The sequence below is a fragment of the Macaca fascicularis genome, chromosome 2 (assembly GCF_037993035.2).
Source record: "Macaca fascicularis isolate 582-1 chromosome 2, T2T-MFA8v1.1".
Lineage (NCBI taxonomy): Eukaryota > Metazoa > Chordata > Mammalia > Primates > Cercopithecidae > Macaca > Macaca fascicularis.
Genome location: NC_088376.1, coordinates 159,254,186 through 159,273,146, shown reverse-complemented (window position 1 = coordinate 159,273,146; position 18,961 = coordinate 159,254,186). Strand labels below are relative to the sequence as shown.

General features: G+C 42.3%; 1 protein-coding gene across 1 annotated transcript; it reads right to left on the bottom strand.

The window, feature by feature from the left end:
- Positions 1–5,544: 5,544 nt before the first annotated feature.
- ROPN1 (rhophilin associated tail protein 1) lies at positions 5,545–17,571 on the bottom strand. The gene is made up of 5 exons (XM_005547945.5): positions 16,961–17,571; positions 13,450–13,564; positions 11,959–12,120; positions 6,580–6,755; positions 5,545–5,739 (listed from the first exon to the last, which is right to left on the bottom strand). The coding sequence occupies exons 1-5, from the start codon at positions 17,074–17,076 to the stop codon at positions 5,673–5,675; spliced, it is 636 nt and encodes a 211-aa protein (XP_005548002.2). The 5' UTR covers positions 17,077–17,571; the 3' UTR covers positions 5,545–5,672.
- Between the last annotated feature and the right edge of the window lie 1,390 nt (positions 17,572–18,961).

The window sequence follows — 18,961 nt, the reverse complement described above, 5'->3', positions numbered from 1 at the left end:
GGAGGCTGAGGCAGGAGAATGGCGTGAACCCGGGAGGCGGAGCTTGCAGTGAGCTGAGATCCGGTCACTGCACTCCAGCCTGGGCGACAGAGCGAGACTCCGTCTCAAAAAAAAAAAAAAAAAAAAAAAAAAAAAGGAAATGTATGTAGGGCCAGACTATGCAGTCCTCATAGGCTACATGATTTGGCTTATTATCCTAAGGCCATTAGGAATATGTAAAAGTTCAGGCAGGAGGCACAGTGAACTGACTGGGGTTTTACAAAGACCCATGGCTGTAGTGTAGAGCAGGAATCCGAAATCTACAGTCCCTGGCTAAATTCAGTCTGCCATTCTTGGATACAGCCTGAGAACAGTTTTTGCATTTCCAAGTATTTTTTTTTTTTTTAAGTCAAAAGAATGATATTTTGTGATGTGAAAACTTACCTGAAAATCATCTCAGTGTTATAAAGTTTTGTTGGAACACAGTCACACTAATGTGTTTACACATTATCTGTGCTACAACTGCCAAAGTTAAGTATTTGTGATAGAGACCATCTAGCCTGCCAAACCTAAAATATTTACTGTCTGGGCCTTTACAGAAGAAGTTTGCTAATCACTAGCATAGAGGCTGCTTGGGGAAAAGGCAAGTATGGGTGTAAACAAGTTCTCTCCTCCTGCATCCATTCTCTGCCCTCTCTTTGGACTGACATCAGTCAGACATGCCCTCCAGCTTCAGGTTCTGTTTAGTCAATAGAAGAGGGAGAGAATAGGATATTCCTCCTATCTCAGCACCATATGGCTGATGCACTGGCCCTCTGCATCGTCAGGGGAATCCCTGCAGCTCCAGTCCTCTCACACTCTAATAAAACATGTCCTTCCCTTTGTCCCTTCAGTCTTAGGGGTGATAATGGTTTGCTAGTCCCTGGGTGCCTCAACCCCCTTGTTGTTTTCCTTGTCCATTCTGTAAACCTTTTAATTATCTTCAAAACTCTAGATTGTCTTCTGTTTCCTGTGAGGACCAGATTGATAGGAAGTCCAGATGAAATATATTGGTAGCTGGGAGGGGATGAGGGGACCTAAGGCAGGTAGTGGTGAGGGAAGGTGAAGAGGACATATTTGAGAGATGCATAGGAGGTAAAATGGAGAGCACTTGGTGATAGAGTTGGAAAGTAAGGCAGTGGGGAGGTATTTGTTGACCCTGGTTTCTGGGTTTTGTATCTTGGCAGGTGGTGGGAGAGATCCGCATTTAGGAAGGAAGCTTATGAACTCATTTCTCTCCAACATTTTTTTATGAAAAAAATACAAACCAGAAAAGTCATTTTTGGATATGTTAAGTTAGGGAGTACTTTGGAATCATCCAAGAAAAGATGTCAAGTTGGCTACCAGATAGTTGAGTCTGGAGCGTGGCAAAGACGTGTGGGCTGCAAATACACCTTTCTGAGTTGCCTGTGGCTTCCGAACTTGCTCTGAAATTAATTCCTCAAGAAAGCTTCTCTATCTTGCCCCTGCAAACTAACTGTGTGCTCGTGCCCCATGCTACTATGCAGTAGCATCATTTCTCACAATTATAAACTTGTGTTTAGTTATGTAATGTAACTTGTGTTTAGTTATGTAATGTCTGTCTTCCTAAGTAGAATTTAATCTCTATGAAAGCAGGGACCTCACCTTGTTCAGAGCAGTATCCCCAGTGCCTAGCACAATCCCTTGCACTTGTAGGAATTTCTTAATTATTTGTTGAATAAACCAATGAATCAACCATTGTTTGGACTGCTTTGGTGCATTGGGGCTGACAGCTACTTGAATGTCTGAGGCTCAGGATTATCCAGGACTAGCCCTTTGAGCTTGGTCTGGAGGTTTAGTCCCTCTAGTATCATGGATACACAGCTCTGCTTGTCTATCCAGTCTTTCATAATTCAGCACATTGGACCAATGACTTTGCCAATTGGCTCATCTCTGAAGTGTGAAAGTCTCTGTTCAGGTTTGACCATGTTCCAGTTTATAGGAAATGACCAAAGTTGAAAGTACATGAAGATCTAAACTAAAAACACAGATTTATGGCCAGGACCTAAGATTCAAAAAGTAAGAGGCTGTAGATAAAAAGTCTCATGTTGGGAGTGTGAGCTCAGTTTTGCTTGGAAAGATCTGAGAGACTGTGTTATTGCCTCTCCTCAAGCCATTTAGTGCTCTCTGGGGCTATTTTGAACCCAAAGGTTCTTCGCCTTTTGAGATATTATACAAATTTGAGAAGTTGCTCAACGCTTTATAATTTTTTCTTCAGAAAAATGCTAAAGAGCACATTTTGGAAACATAGTTTTATATATAATGTTATCAGAGGCATTCAGGAGCCTCTCCAAGGATTTCAGGTTAAGATTCCTATTCTAACCTAATTCAAAACCAGCCTTCCACACTGGGGTGTCCAGCTCCTTCTGTTGCAGGGCCCTGGTGATCCTGGAAGTGGTTGGTTAACTAGGGATGGTAGGTCCCTGATGGAATAGCATCAAGGAGAGGAAGGGCATGGAGCATAGAGAAAATGGAATTGAGCCATAATCTTTGCATTTCCCACTGAAGCTTATGTATCTGCAGTCTTCACTTTAATCAAAATAGCTTAATTTAGGAAAGAAAGAGCCCAATGTTTTTGCTTTATAAAATCCTGATTTTATTGCTTCCTGAAATTTGTTTTAAAGGAGAAATACAAACCATATGTTACAAGGGCCTTCATTTGACAGTTTAACTGGGGTCATGCTGGGACTCTATAGATATTGCTCATTATGATAGGAAAGCCAGTAGGATGGGTCTGACAAGGATCTGTTGGCAGCAAGAATCAAGGGACCCCCTTTGGAATGATCTGATCACAAGGAAGAAATGGTTGGGGAAAATGTGCCACGTTTGTGGGTCAGATGTGAACTTTAATACAGCACAATGACAGTCACTTATTGCCCTGCAGACCCTGAAGACTTGTGCCTGACCCAAAGAAACATTAATAATGATTAAAATGTTAAAATTTTGTTTTATTAAAATATTTGTAAGGCAGTGTAGCAGATGCGGGTGGCTTGTTATTGTGAACATCTATGACTTCCTGGCCGAGAGCCTATTTTCTGGAGCAAAAGGAGCAAGCTGAGGCAAGCTGGAAAGGCAGAACATTAATTCCCCTGGAAGAAGCCCTCAGTCAATGACAGGTGAGGATTATCCAGTGATGGATGAAGAGCTTCCTCCTCCTTCAATTGGGATAACTCTGAGATGTGTTCTATGCTGTCTCCCAGAGTTCCCCAGCAGTATTGGGGTATAGAGGTAACTGGCTAGATAACACACCATTTATTAGCTTTCTTCCCATCACTATAATATCTTACTCTTCCTATCCCTGTTCCACTGTTCCTGGGATCGCCTCCTAAATGAACTATTTGCATGTAAATCCCTGTCTCAGGGATTATTTCAGGTAGGGGGGTGGGAGGAATCCCATACCTAGACAGGCACTGAGGATATATACAAGGCATCATAGATTTGGAGTCAGACAGATCTGGATTCAAATTATTTCTCACCAGTGACATTGAACAACTTATCTAAGATTGTTTCTTAGAGATAATGACTCTGACTTCATAAGATGATATTGTAAGGAAAAATTAGAGAATGTATAAAGCACTATACACAGTGGCTTACATGTGGTAAGTGCTTAATAAATGTTGGCTATTATCATTAATACAGTATTTGTAATATTGTTAATAGAGCATAGCCCAGGTAGAGGGCAAAGCACAAAGCTGTTTTCCATCCTTGGGGTGACTGCAGAAGCAGGTTGATTTGGCAGATGTGCTGTAGATACTGTGTCCCTAGTGAGCAGCTGTGGCATAGCAATATCAATAGCTTAGAGCAAGCATTGCCCCAGTGAACCAGGGCAGGAGAGGAGGAAGATGGCGCACACCAAGTGGTGGCTCAAAAGATGAGCAATTGGCAGTGCAACAATGGTATCGCCAATTGTGCTTCGTCTCAGTAAGCACCGATAGCTACAGCACCAATAACTTCATGTCTGTGTCTAGTACACTCTTTGATCATTGGAATTTCATTAGCCTCACTCTTGAGGGATTATGTTGAAGGCTAACAAGACTAAGTTTCTGATTTCAACCTGCTTTCCCAAATGTACAAAGGACTCTTGCTTTTGTTACATGTATGAACCTAATTTGTTATTTTAAAGTCTGTCAAACGGGGCTCTCTGTCCCCCTTTATTCTCTATTTGCAGACAAGACCATATTTCAGTTATTCGGCCACAGTGAAAGAGAAACTGAGAGACACCAAGAATCTGAGGCAGGTTAAAGGGTTTCACTCATTCTCGAATCCTGATTAATTACAGCGCCAGGTTTCACCTGTAGTGCTTCAGCCTTCTCAAACAGCCTTAGGTTCCAGAGCAGATAGAAATGAGGGGCCACTCACATGGATACATATTAACAAACGTGCACATTGTGCACATGTACCCTAGAACTTATAGTTAAAAAAAAAAAAAAGAAATGAGCGGCCACTTTGGCTAGGAAGGCAGACAGCAGGTAGGATTAGTTGTTGCCCATCTCTGCAGGTGCGGCCCAGTGCTGTGGGGGAAGAATCTGTTTAAGTCCCTTTTATTGTTTCACTCGAGTCAGAAATCAAGGACCATGGTAACATCCAATCACAATCTCCTCTTACCTTTAGACACTAATAGACAAATTTCTCCTCAATTGATGTAGCGAGATATATGCATATAACATAACATGATTTTTGAGCAAAAGCAACTTTTAAGAGGGGATAGTATTACAAATAGAAGGGACTGACCCAGCGACCTTGACACACCTGATATTAAGAACCATAATCACAGCCTGTTAATCTCGTCTGTTTCCTTCGAGAAAGGAAAATCTTTAAGACCTTGTCAGAAGGTCTTAGGCTCATGTAGGGGATTTTCTCTAGTGGGTTCTATGACATCTGTGTATGGTTTCAGAAAAATCCGTTGACATTGACACTTTCTGGAATACTGTTAGTTCTTCTCAAGGCCATTTGCATGAAAGTGATTTATGTTCATGTCTTAGTGTTAGACTGTGAGCTCCTTGAAGGTAGAATTCTGATATTATTTATTTGTATGTGCTCACAAGCCAGCATAGTTCCTAGAACGTTGCCAGGTTTAGCAAAAACCAAAACAAAACATATTTGTTGTTTATCTGAGATTCAAATTTAACTGGGTGCCCTGTATTTTTTTCTGGCAACCCTATTCCTGGCACATAGCTAACCTCAATAAATATTGATGAGTGAGAGGATGAATGACTAGCACAGTACCAACAAATGGAGAAATAAACTGGTAAAAACTTCAATTGACCATATAAAAGGCACTCATCTAAATTATGCCTAACAATCACAGAACAACAACACTGTGTCTGGTTAACGTACTACTTTTTAAAGTCTGACAGTCTGGCTTTGATTGGAGATACATTTTCTATCCATGCTTTGTCAGCCACTTTTACTCAGTGTCCACGTGGGAAGAATACTAATCTCCTGGTAACGAAGGTGTTTTGTTCCAACAATTTCACATCTTAATTCCGCACATTTCTGATTTCATATGTTTAATTGTTTATTAGTGTGTACCAGTTGTACAAGAAAATTGATTTTGGGTGGTATATGGGTTTCAGTCATTCTGAAGTACAATCATCTCTGTATCTTCCTTTAAAATTGCAAAAATTGTGCTTTTACTCCAGTCGAACCCTGGGGTTTTGGGTAAAGTCATTCACCGTGATTATACCATCAGGCCCAATTCTGTTTGGAAAAAGGTATATCTGCAGTTAGTTCACTGACAGTTAATCTTAGAAAGACAATATACAAATAACTCTCTCATTTCACATTAATTCTGCTGTTGCTCCTTTTTCTCTCTCTCTTTGTGTGTGTGTGTGTGTGTGTGTGTGTGTGTGTGTGTGTGTGTGTGTGTCTTCTGAGACAGGGTCTGGCTCTGTCGTTCAGGCTGGAGTAACTGGTGCGATCTCGGCTCACTGCAACCTCTGCCTCCTGGGCTCAAGCCATTCTCCCAATTAACTGGTGCAGGCACATACCACCATGCTCGGCTAATTTTTGTATTTTTAGTAAAGATGGGTTTTCACCATATTGCCCAGGCTGGTCTTGAATTCCTGAGCTCAAGCCATCCCTAGGATTACAGGTGTGAGCCACCATGCCCAGCCCTCTTTTTCTTTTAACCCTGCTCCTCCTCCTCCTCCTTCTCCTCCACTTCGGTTCCACTGGTCATAGCTAAGCGTGAGTCAGAGTTACTGGGGGGCTTATAAAGACACAGATTCCTGGGCTCCACCCCTAGAGTTTATGATTCCATAGGTCCAGGGTGTAGCCTGAGATTCTGCATTTCTAACATGTTCTCAGGTGCTGCTGCCACTACTGCTAGTCTCAGAAGGACTCAAAGAATTATCGTCCTATATCATTCTTTTCCTTCCTCTTCTCCTTCCCTTCCCCCTTTTCTTTCAGATCCATATTTCATGTTTCTCAAAATACTTTTCTATTTCCAGAGCAGTATAATACAATAATCTCTATCTTGGCCTGCTAGATTTGTTTTCCTGGTATTCTTTCACCTCCAATGGGTAAAAGTTAACTTACACTTCCTGTTCAATGTAGTTTAGCATCCTGCTGACGTGTGATGCAGAGATCTCCCCATCCACTTCGGCAATATACGTGTAGAGAAACTGGAAGGTGCTGAATGGGATCCGGGGTGACCCGCCATTATGGTCACATGATAAGACCTCACACAATATCTTGAGAGTTTTGGTAATAGTCTATAAAAGTTACATAAAATGAGGAGAAGGTTACTCTTCCAGGCAATATTCCTGAGATCCATTGAGATACAAGAAAGAAAACAAAAATATTCCTCTATAAAATGAAGTGGGAACAATTTAAGATTCTAGAAAGCTTGAAATTTTTACATTCAAATGTCACTAATTCATTCTAAAAAAATTAAGTATTGGGTATCTTTATTTTTTTCTTTGTTAGAAGACTACTCGAGGAATTAAATTTATAAATTCCTGAGTACTTTAAAATATTTATTACTTTAGCCCAAAAAACCTCACTAAAGGAGGGAAGTTGATTTGCTTTCTATATAGTTAGAATTATTATTATTACCTTCCAATCTTTAAACAGTTGAGATAAATGGTCTAGCCCATATAATCCAGCAAGATACTTGTGGCAATGACACAGTAGAGAGAAGGGTAATTTCCCCATAAAAATAGAGACCCAGGAAGATACTGGAAAAATGTTCTTGAACATCAAGATAAACATTCCTCTAAAGCATCTGGGCCCATCTAAATAGAATCACCTAGTGCTTTATTTAATATTACATAATACCCTTATATTGTAGGGGAAATATTGGTTGACAATGAGTGCCAGGAATTTTAATAGAGGGGTTACTACAGAAGCAAACCCTCCTTACAATGAAACTTGAACATTAAAGGAGCATGCTCAGAACTAATCTCATGTCGTTAAATAAACCCACCCTTTGAATAAATAATACAAGCGAAAGAGTTGTGAAATGAAGGTCAGCATACAGATCTTGGTGGTTTACTGAAACTGATGATGTACAGATCATCCTGACACACCCTTCCAGGGATCAGTGAATGATCAGTCCTGAGTCCTTAGGGGGAGTGAAAAAGCAGCTGCTTCTTCCCACATGATTAGTAGCGGAGACTTGTCCTGCCTTAGCAGTTGATGTTTGCTGTTCTTCTCTCATCCTCTCCCAGAACAGAATGATTGCCTAGATGGGGCTTCTCTAACTGTGGTGTGTGTTACCCAGGAGTGTAATCTATGTCAGGAGGTACTAGGGTATGTGTTATCCAGGAGTGTAATCTATGTCAGGAGGTACTGAGGTACTGAGGATGTGAATAAACTCTTCCTTGAGTGATAGTTTGACTTGATGGCAAGTAATTTAAACATAATTTGTAATAATTATTAATTTTAATTGAGTTAATATTAGAATTTGTTTCTTTACATTTAATAAGCATTGTTATTTTCTGAAACAAAATTTTCAATAAACCACACAATGTCAAAAAAAACTGAGTTTGAGGTAGGCCACCTTCCTTTCCTCTCCCCTGCCCCGGGGATCCTCTCATGGAAATCGCTGTGAAACACTGCATCTTCTAGGCACTTCCACTTAATTCAGAGTGGGTGGGAGGGCAGGCATGGGCTAACTAGTATACATGAGGCTGTCTGGGAGGATGGTAAGTCATGCATGTGAGTAAGAGAATGGTTTGGGGTAGATTTGCGAGCACACTCTGAACTTTATAATTTCCACCCACAGCTCACCCGTTTCTGTAAAAAAGCAAACAAGCAACCAAAAACAACCCTCTGCACCCCTAATGCTTTGTTCTGTTGCCCTCTCCCATGGGGTGCTGGTATGGGCTGAATTGTTCCCCCTAAAATTCATATGTCGAAGCCTTAACCCCAGAACTGGAGAATGCGATTCCGTTTGAACATACGACCTTCAAAAAGATAAGTTAAAATGAAGTCAGTAGGGTGTCTCTATAAGAACAGGAGTTAGGACATAAAGAGAGAGCCACCAGATATGCAGGCACAGAGGGACACAGTTCGAGAAGCTGGCCATTTTTAAGAGAAGGAGAAACACCTCAGAACAAAGCAATCCTGCTGACAGCTTGTTCCCAGAACCTCTGTCCTCCAGAACTGAGAGACAACAAATTTCTGTTGTTCAAGCCACCAAGTCATGGCAGCCCTAACAAACTAACATAGGGTCTTTCAGCCTTATGCATCATTTTTTATTGATTATTCAAACAACAAACCTTCAAATTCTATTGCCTCATAAGATTTTTAAGTATTTTTAAAGATTTAATAAATGGATGAGTGGATAAATAACTCTTTGGACTGGAGCTATTTGGTAAACTGACATAAATCTAAAGTAAACAGATCTTCATTCTCTTGCACAATATTTTTTTGGGATCTGCTTCACAGACATAATCTTTAAGCATCTTGCGAGCTTCATTTTCAAAGTTAGAGGTGAAAGCCTTGAAATGTAAATCGTTTGCTAACAAAATATGTCATTCCTTCCAGTGAACATGATTATTTTCTACATACGTGATCTCTTTCTTTTTTTAATAATCAGTGGATATTTAAAAATTCAGTGGAACAGGAGGTGGCATAGGCCAGTCCAGAAGAAGGAGTGCTGAAGGGAGGAGGAATGCAGGTCTGCATGCCATCGCATTCTGAATAATGAGTATTAGACGCAGAGAGCTCAAGATGGAGTAAATGTACCTATTACCTACTGGAGTAAAAATTCCTGTTACTAGACTCTTCTACAAGGAACAAACTGGCTTTTCTGAATGGCATAGAGATCCTGTCTTGCTGTTGAATTTGCAAAGGAAAGAGAAATTCTGGGCTTGCCTCTAAGGATATATGAATTAACTAGGATGCAAGGTCTCCACCAGATGGTAACCCCTGACTTAGTCTCAGCTATAACAAAATACCTTAGACTGGGTAATTTATAAACAACATAAATTTTTGCTCACAGTTTTGGAGTCTGGGAAGTCCAAGACCAAGGACCCAACAGATTTGCTCTCTGGTGAGGGCGTGTTCCTCATGAATGATGCTTTCTATGTGTCCTCAGTTGGTGGAGGGGCAACTTTTATAACGGCACTAATCCCATTCATGAGGGCTCCAACCTCATTACCCAATCAACTCCCAGAGGCCCTACTTTTAAGGCCATCATCTTGGAAGTTGAGGTTTCAATTTACGAATTTTGGGAGGACACAAACATTCACACCGTATCACTGACCAGCCCCACATTTAAGATCCCAGAAACAGTCCAGCATGATAGAAATGAATATAAGGGTATTGATTACTGGTTTCATAGGGTACCCCTTATTTACAGACTTAACCTCCAGGCTGACTTTACCTCTAGGGGTTCTTTGACATGGGGATGATGCAGAACAAAATCAGATATGTCAAGGCCTCTTAGAATTGGAGGAGCTCACTGTTATTCAGAGGTAGGCCTGAGGGTGTCTCAGAGGAAGCAGAGAAGTGGGGATAGAATCACAGGATGTCAGAGGTAGATGAACCTCATGGAACACTGAATCCCACCTCCTTGTTTTAGAAGGGAAGTAGAAAGATACAATTCACCTCGTGGTTTCCCCTTCTCCAGTTTGGGAGGCAGGTACATCAGAGGAAACTTCGCATCTACACAGTGGACCAAACAGAGGGAGGGTTGGAATCTGACTTTCCAAAGTCACTCTTTGTTACTCTGAGGTATGGGGATACGGGAAGGCCTCAGACACATCACACACTGGTGAGGGGCTGTGAAGTAGACCACCAGAGCCAGGGAGCAGATAGGATGGCCTGGCAGAAACTCAAGGAGGCCCTCGACACCATCGAGAACTGAAATGAGCCGGTGGGGGAGGCATCGTCAGCCTTTCACCAGTCTGGGAGAGACGAGACCAAAAACTTAAGCTGCAAGCAGCTAGCAACCAGACAGACAGGCATTGCCATGGAGACCAGAGATGCCAGAGAAGACTGAGGGCTGTGGGAAACCCTTCACTTGACTGCTCTGTGGTCCTAGAGTCACTTCTTTCCATCTACATTCAACTGCCATCTTGGAGAAGAGAGCGTGGTGAGGAAAAACCTGAGATACTGGGAAATTTATCTTTAGGCTGTTTCAGTTACCACATCAGACTAAAATTTCAGGATTGGATTGAATTTATTTATTTTCTTATTTGACCCTTTGTGGGTGGGATAGACCAAGAAGATCCGAATTAACTACAGATAAAATTTTAAAGGTACATTTTCACCCCAAAATGTCTCAAAATGTGGTGTGAAAAAATCTGTAACCCTATGAGAATTTAATAAAATATGTCCATTTTTTATCTTCCCATTTGTGATTTTCCCCAGTCTTGATTGACAACTCATAGGCCTCTGCTGCTTACTTTTCTTTCCTCCTTGGAGGATAGTGATTTATTCAGTAATAAATGCTATAAAGGAAAATGAAGAAAAAAAGAGCCACAAATGTCCTCTTGTTTGCTTCTCTCTAAAGAAGTGATTATGATGAAGGCTGTAGGGGAACCTATAGGAAAAGTTGGACTACAATATTTCCACTAAATTTTCTCAGAAATAAAACTGTCAAATATGTATTCCAAGCATATTTGAGAAGAACAAGATTATGTTTAGATATGCTGAATGATTCAGACTACCTTTTCATACCATTCGGTTTTGGCAGACGCAATTATTTTCTCAATAATTTTCAAACTTGTATGTATCTCAGGGATTCTTTTAAAAAATCATGTTTTTGATTCATTTTAAGTTACTTTAACAATGTTTAACAATGTAAGTCCAATATAAGATACCCAAGCTTTAAATATCTATACATATAAACTGCTTTCAGCATCTTTGGCTTCAAACCAGTAAAATTGCTTTTCCAATATCAAACAAGTCAAATTTGGAAAAGGCATAAATCTGTATGAACATCCTGCATCCATGGAGATGTCATGACTAAATTCAGAAACAGCCTCATCTCTCTCTCTTTTTTTTTTTTTTTTTTTTGCTTTCTTATGTCTGAGTTTCGCATCCAATTCTGTTTATTACATAGTTTTCTATAAGATTGTACCCCCTTTAAAAAGTGTCTATTGATATATATTCTAGGTGTCTGGAAGTCTTTTTCTGCAGCCGGCTCTTGGCTGTCTCTGGGAATGTGAATGGAGGGAGTGGAGCGAAAACAAATCTGAGGGCAATATTCATAAATAATCCAAGAGCTACACTGTAGTCAACTCTCCCCAGAGCCTGACGATGGTGTCTCCCTCTGCCCCTCCCAGCCCCTGCCTCTGCCTGACGAGCACAGAAATGACTTTGCTTTAGAGAGGAGAAGGCCAAGGCGAGAAGAGGCATGTTTATCATCAGCCCTGGAGAGTTGACCACGTGTATAGATCCACTGCCCTTCCAGGCCCGGAGGGAGATTGCCCCCTCAGGAACAAAACAGTCAAGCTAACTTACAACTCCCAGAGCGCTGCAAGCAAGGGCTAAAAACTTCAGCCACTCGATCTCCTCCGTGAAGCGACCCACATTCATCACACTATTAAACAGATCTGCTGGAAGATTCACCACTTTCCACATCTGGGCCAGCTCCTCTGCATGGACGATCAGTCTCCCAGCAACCTGCAGGGCAGGGGACAGACACAACACGGAGATGTGGGAGAAGTTGAGACAAGGCCCTGAGAAACACCCCGCCCCCAGGCCAGGTCCACATCTCCCAGCACATGGCAAGGGGTGGGAGGGGGTGTTAGGAAGGTACAAGATGGCTCTGTGTGGCAATTATCTTTGCAAATCCTAGTGAAGAGCATGCTGAAATATAATTTATTAATTGTTAAACTTTAGGTGTCAGAATTATGCAAAAGATATACATTCATATTACATTTTAATTTCTGGTGACAATAGCTTTTATCTGCTATTGTATTCCTAAATTGTTTTATTCCTTATATGACAGATAGAACAGCCTGAAAACAAAACCAGGGGGTAGAGGGCTTACCTCAGACCACTAATTAATGGTAAAATTAAAACAAGACATAGGTCTCTTCCTTCCAGATTGCACTGAGTTCTTTGCTCTAGACCTCAAGCGCATCCCTCATGCTTTCCCCGGAATGATGTGGGGTATGTGGCTGACCCACGGGGATTTGGTCTGGACGCCTAATGTTGCTTGATCCCAGGTACGTTAGAGCTCTGTCATGTTCACTGCACAAGGTACTTGGTGGATAAAAGGAGGGAAGGTGACCGGTCGTTGGCCACCAATGCAACAAGATCACAGATGCCCCTGATGAAGTGCTCCACCACCTTTCCTGACCCTCTGATTCCAGCGAAATGCTAAGCCTCTGGCACCAAGGTAGTTAGCCGCACCAGTCCTAAATCACCCCTAACCTCTCTGTCCTGGATCATAAAGCAGGGTATGGTGGTGCTCAACCGTATTTCCTGGGAATTGGCCAAACCACAAACTTTCTCCAACCGGACCCTCCTCATGCATTCATTCTCCAGGCAGCTCCCAGGATGATGTGGCTGTGAAGAGGCTCACAGCCTCTCCCTAAAAGCTAAAAGCTATGTTTGGACCTGGGATAGCTGGGGAGCTGAAATATGCCCTTCCCCAAACTGTGATTGGCATCATATTATGGTCTTGATCAGTAAGGGAGACACTGTCGAGTGACTGAGGACCTGCACTTTTCTGGAGAGACGAGATTAGCATTGCATTGAGCCCCTGTACATTCTGCCAGCTTCAAGGAAACCTGGGATGACCCCACCAATGACTCAGCCTACAGCCTATTTCAAAATTATTCCCATTTCCCCAAGGGAAGATTTACTTTCAGTCCACGGTTTAGTGTATTTTAGGGTGGTGCTAAGTGGTCAACTGACTGGCAAGAGAACAGAGGGCTTTCATCAGTACCCACCCAGCCTCAACACTGTGCTACATTCCCCTCAATGCTGCAGCAGGGCCCTTACCTGAGAATGCAGGATCTTTAACACCTCAGGTGTTAGCTCTGTCCAGTTACACAAAGCAGCTTGCTCAGACCGCTCTCTCACCGGAGGCATCTCTCTACATAGGGCCTCAAAATAACTACAAGAAAAAAGTCAGAGAGTAGGAGGAGCATCCTATATCCAGTGGCCTCTGGCTGTTCTAGCAATCCTTCCCCCTTTTTCTGAGGGAAGGAGGTAGAGAAAGGAAGCTTTGTGAAGTGGCTTCTATGTGTCATTGTGTTTAGTTCACTTACATATGGGAAAAGCCTGAATGTGTTACTCTCCACTTAGGGCACAGAGAATGCTTAGAGAATACAAAGCTTTGTTCTTCTCTAAGGATGAGGAAGAACCAAGAAAAGTTTGGGTATGCAATTTCCTGGAGCATACTGGGTTCAGGTTTCTTTTTCAGTCATCTCTGAATGTTTTATACACGCAGATGTATATTACACATGTATATACAATCTTGGGAAGAGAAGTTGGAAGAGAACTAAAAAGAAAGGGGAAGACAGCACAGGAATGGTGTCTAGGGCCTGTAATCCAGCGACTCCAGAGGCTAAGGCTGGAAGAGCACTTGAGCCCAGGAGTTTGAGGCTGCAGTGAACTATAATTGTGCCACCACACTCCAGACTGGGTGACAGAGTGAGACCCCCATCTCTGAAGAAACAAAAAAGGAGGGAAGGGGAAGAGATGGAAGTGTCCTAGGGGTGAATCAGGAAGGGTTTCTGGCCAGAGGTAGTGAGGCTTGGAGCTTCAAGAGGGAAGGGAGAGAGGGTTGTCAGGGCACCGTGCAAGGCTCAGGAGAGAAGACAAGCCAAAGAAGGTTTGAGACAATCTGAAGCTATATGGTGACTGTGAAATAAAACTGTTTCTCCATCTTCCCTCAAAATTTTCAGTAAAATCTGCCTGCTCCTCAATATTTTGTGGAGTGGACTTTGTTTTGGGGCATTGTGGAACAAGTACTGGGTTCTGTTTCAGGATTGGCATAAGATGAAAAGAGGCTGCCTGCAGCAGGGAACGGACATGAGCCGCTGACATGTGGGTCACCAATGCTGTATGGCAGCGTCTGTCTCCATCAAAGCCTGGTTATTGATGATCCATGAGCCACAAATTTCTGTCCCTCCCTGCTTTTTTCCCTCCATTACTTCCTCCAGATCCAGGTTGTACGTAAATAAATATAGAGGGAATTTAGTAAAAGTCCATTTTAGGGTCAAGCCATACAATGATGGGCTAACCATTGCCTGTCTCTGAGCCACATAGCCAGGCAGAGCTAAAGCTACATGGACTAAAGCAGTAACTGCCAGTCACCCCTTGGAGGTCATCAGCAGGAAGGGCAGAAGAAATACGTTAAGGCCACATTTAACAACGTGCATGAGAAATCTCTGCACACAGATCAGTGTTGGGGTGGGTGGGGTGTGGGTGCAATGTGACAGCAGGAGCGGGGTGTGGCCTCAGGCTTTATAACCAGACTTAGGTGGTATACATGGGAGGGACAGAGACACACAGCACCTCATTCTACAGAAGTGCTGCCCAGGTAGAGTAACACTCAGCACCAACCTCTCTGGACTTCTTGTGGGATTGGTTAGACAACATGGAAATAAAGCTGTAATCATGGATTTCGTTCTTTGGGGTATTGAGCTTCATTTGCAAGTGATCAGGTCCATGGTTATACACATAGATTGCAAATTTGTGTTGTAACACATGCCTACCAGAGGACAAATAAGTATATGTCCTGCCGATGCCTGGTAAGAGGTTTCTTCGTTGACAACACATGTATAGTGAAATTCTTACTTGCAATGGATTAAATACGTATTTTGTCTTGGAAATACTTCGTAGAGTTTTATTCTCTAAAATGGTACAGGTTTTAAGTAAGTCACATACAACCATCTGAGCGGTGCTTTTCACATCTGGATAGAAAGGAGGGGGCTCTTAGGTCATGCCCTCCTTTTTCATTGTGGTTAAACTACAAACTAAGTTTTCATGGATGTCTAAAAAATTATAGCACATGATACAATATGAGAGCGAGCAGGCTACAATAGTGAATGCCTTCTTCCATAAATTTCAGGGACAGTACTAAGCAATGTCATCTTGCTTATTATAAAACAGCAGCACAAGGACAATAAAATTGGTTTGAAACGAATGTATAAGATAAAGTCTGTCTATCTGACTATGCCAAAATAAATTAGTCTTCTGATGCTAAAGTTCAATCTTAGAGGCAATATATAAAATTTAGAATGGAAAACTAAACAGGGCTCATTACTAGGCGAAGCAACCGCCATTTAGGTTTCTTTTTATGAGCACCCCTGGTCTATTTTCCTTCCAGTTGTAAAAGCTGCATCCTAATCCAGCCCGGGAGCACAGCACTGGCCCAGAGACTCCGAAAGACCCCTCTTAGATGACATTTTGTGTCTTCTCAAAGGTGTCCACACTCTCCCCACCATCTGCACAGTACACCCGCTCACAACCTCAGGCTGAGGACATCTTCCCTTCCCCAACTCACTGGCTGTCTCTCAACGGCCTCTCTCACTCTCCCCTTCCTACTGAGACCCTCCTAAGCAGGGAATCATAAAACAGTAAAAATAGCCTGAAAATGGTCCGAGAGGTCTAGTTATCCTCCAGCTCCTGTCTCAAGTCCTGGTTCCCCAGTTTCAAGCAGGCAAGTTTGTCTAAGGAGCAATTTCATAGCTGAGAGGCTTTCTGTGCAAAGCTGCTTCAATCCCGGCCCGCAGCGATTGTTGTGTGAGCTCCATCTACTGAGCAGCCTCTGGAGGTCTCTCCTGAAAGAAGGCCCGCGTGTTTGAGGCACACTGTTTTCAGCCATGCCTGGGGACCCCATGACTCTGCTTGGCCTTTCTCCAGAATGCAATGGGTACTGTGCGGACATCTTTATGTTGGCAGAACAAATCAGTTCAGAGAAACACTAAAGAAAATAACAATTTCCTCAAAGACAAGATACAAAGCGTCTTTGGTTGGGTCCAAGTAAGAGTTTTAACACAGGGGATGAAGTGTCTCCTTAAAGGGGTGAACTAGCTGGACTGGTCCCACCCCATCCACCCAGGGCTGTCGCGTCCCTCCCCCGGCTGCACTTCTGCCATCTAGTGGTGAGACAGGAGAACGAAGAAAGGCAGATTAAGCTTCGGAGATTCCCAGCCCTTCTTTCCACCGGGACTGGGAAAAGGAGAGCAGGGGGGAGGTGGGTGTGCATACGCTGGTGTGACGCGGCCACTTAACTCTTGCTGCTTGCCCCAGGACACAGGCTATTGACCTGGCGTCCTACTGCTCAATCTGGCTCGCTTAGGGGAGGCATCCCATCCTCACCCCGCTAGATGTAATATTTATGTGTGGATTTTAAAGCATCAAAGCAATGCCAGAGCTAAAACAAAGATGATGCCAGTTAGTCCCGACCCCCTGGCTGCAGCCATGGCAACCTCTGCGGTTTTCCAGGACCCTCTCTCTCCGGCTGTCCTCCAAGGGGTGAAGGCGAGAAAGGAGCACGTACTCGGCTGCCCACTGGATGAGGTCCTGCGGCTGCGCCCGAATGGCGGCTTTGGCAAACTCCTTCAGCATCTTCGGCAGCTCCGGCGGGATGCATGTTGGCTTATCTGTCTGAGCCATTGATTGGTTGGCCTATTCTCAGAAGAAAAATCCCTAAGATGAAGACTTCGACTCAAACGATGAGAGCAATCCTGGACAGAAGGTCACCCAGCCTCTGTTTGACATTCAATTTTGGGGACTCTGCAAGACAAATGCATTCTATGGTTACACAACGCCAAAGTTAGAAAGCCGTCTGCTAACCCCTACTTTTTGTTGTAAATACTTATGTCCTTTACATAAAAATTACACAGCCTTGTTCATTTAAAAAGTGGTCAGCAAAAAATTCCCTAATGATATCACCCCAAAATATTGGATGTCTCCTTCCAGAATTTTTCAGTATAAATATATATGTTTGTAAAATAAAAAAATAAGATTATACAAAACAGCTTATTTACTCAAAACTATATAATGAACATCCTTCCAGCTCTTATTAGCTGGGTAAGAATTGTAGCAAAATTTACTCTGAACCCTCTGTGAATTGACATTAGGCCATTTCCACATAAAAATTATCATTAAACAGCCGTTTGATGAGCGTCTCTCTTTATAACTGCGTGTTCTTTTCCACTCTAATTGTCAAGCGGAAAATTCGTACATTTTCTCTTAAAAAGTTCCAGGACAAATTGAAACAAAACATGAAAATCCATAAAGTGTATACAATTCCCTCCACAAATAAACAACAGATCAAAAGATTTTTGTCTGCTTTTAGTAGAGAAAGGGACAGACTAGATATGCTAAAAAGCTGTCCCTCTTCAAATCACCTAGAGGCCAGACAAATCTCAATACAAGCCTTTCACATTGCCTTGCTGGGCTTGCAGTGAAGTGAGAGAAATCTTCCAGTGGCCAATGAGGTGAGTAAAGTGGAACCCGCAGTGCTGGGCAAATGAAGATACTAGGGCTCATCTGGGCAAATGTAGATGGCAGGAACTTGAAGCCTTGAGATAAATGGCCAGGGAGGGTGGGTAGAGACCAAGGATTGGGCTCACAAAAGGCAATGTCTGGACTAAGGACTCCCCTTCTGACCTAAACTTGAGACCCACCCAGGGACTCCACCCTCAGCCGGAAAAGGTGTGGCTGAAAATATCTGCCTACAGGCGGGGGTAAGCAGCAAAGAGACCTGTCTGCATTGCTGCTTCTAGTCAGGAGAGACACAGTCCCCCAGGAGTTTGTAGCCGCGGACTAGTTCTAAGTTTTCAATGTATACCAGCACCAGCACGGCTGGGAAATTCCAAGACAAGAAACTAAAGTGGTCTTAGGTTGGTGGGACTTCATGACCTTTTACTTTATTTATATTCTTTTATTTGGAGGAAAAAGAGGATAAAATAATGATTAATTTTAGACTTTGCAAAGTATTAGAAAAGTTATAACAGTAATATAACCACTAAATCTGTAGAGAGGAAAAAAGGAATTTTTAAACAACACAAACAAGCAAAACCCTTCATCAGTCAAAAAGAAGGCAAGAAAGGAGGGGTGAAAACATAGAAAAGTGGACAAATAGCATGGTAGAAAACAATGCATACATATCAGTAATCACAATAAAAATAAATGGGCTTAAATGTGCGAGTTAAAATATAGGTATAGGTACACCTGAGAAAACAAAGACACAGAAAGACTCAATGTAAAAAGGGTATAAATAAGCAAAGAATAACCAACAAAAGTTAAGGTAGACATACCAATGCCAGACAAAAGATACTTTAAGGCAAAATGCACTATTAGGAATAAAGAGAGTCACTACATAATGATAAAAGCTTCAATTGTTAAGACAATAGCAACAATTCTCAATGAGTATGCCACAGACATCACCATGGAGGAGTCTCACCATGCTAGATGGAAAAGCAATATATTGTTTCTGGTGACATATGTATGTTATAATATTCTAATAAAGTGTAAGGAATGATAAATACAAATT

Excerpts from the sequence above, each read along its gene's own strand:
- ROPN1 (XM_005547945.5), bottom strand. The coding sequence starts at position 17,076 with ATGGCTCAGACAGATAAGCCAACATGCATCCCGCCGGAGCTGCCGAAG. Across the intron at positions 12,121-13,449 it reads TAAAGATCCTGCATTCTCAG|GTTGCTGGGAGACTGATCGT; the intron begins GTAAGGGCCCTG and ends CCTGCCCTGCAG. Across the intron at positions 5,740-6,579 it reads AACTACATTGAACAGGAAGT|AATTGGGCCTGATGGTATAA; the intron begins GTAAGTTAACTT and ends TTTTCCAAACAG.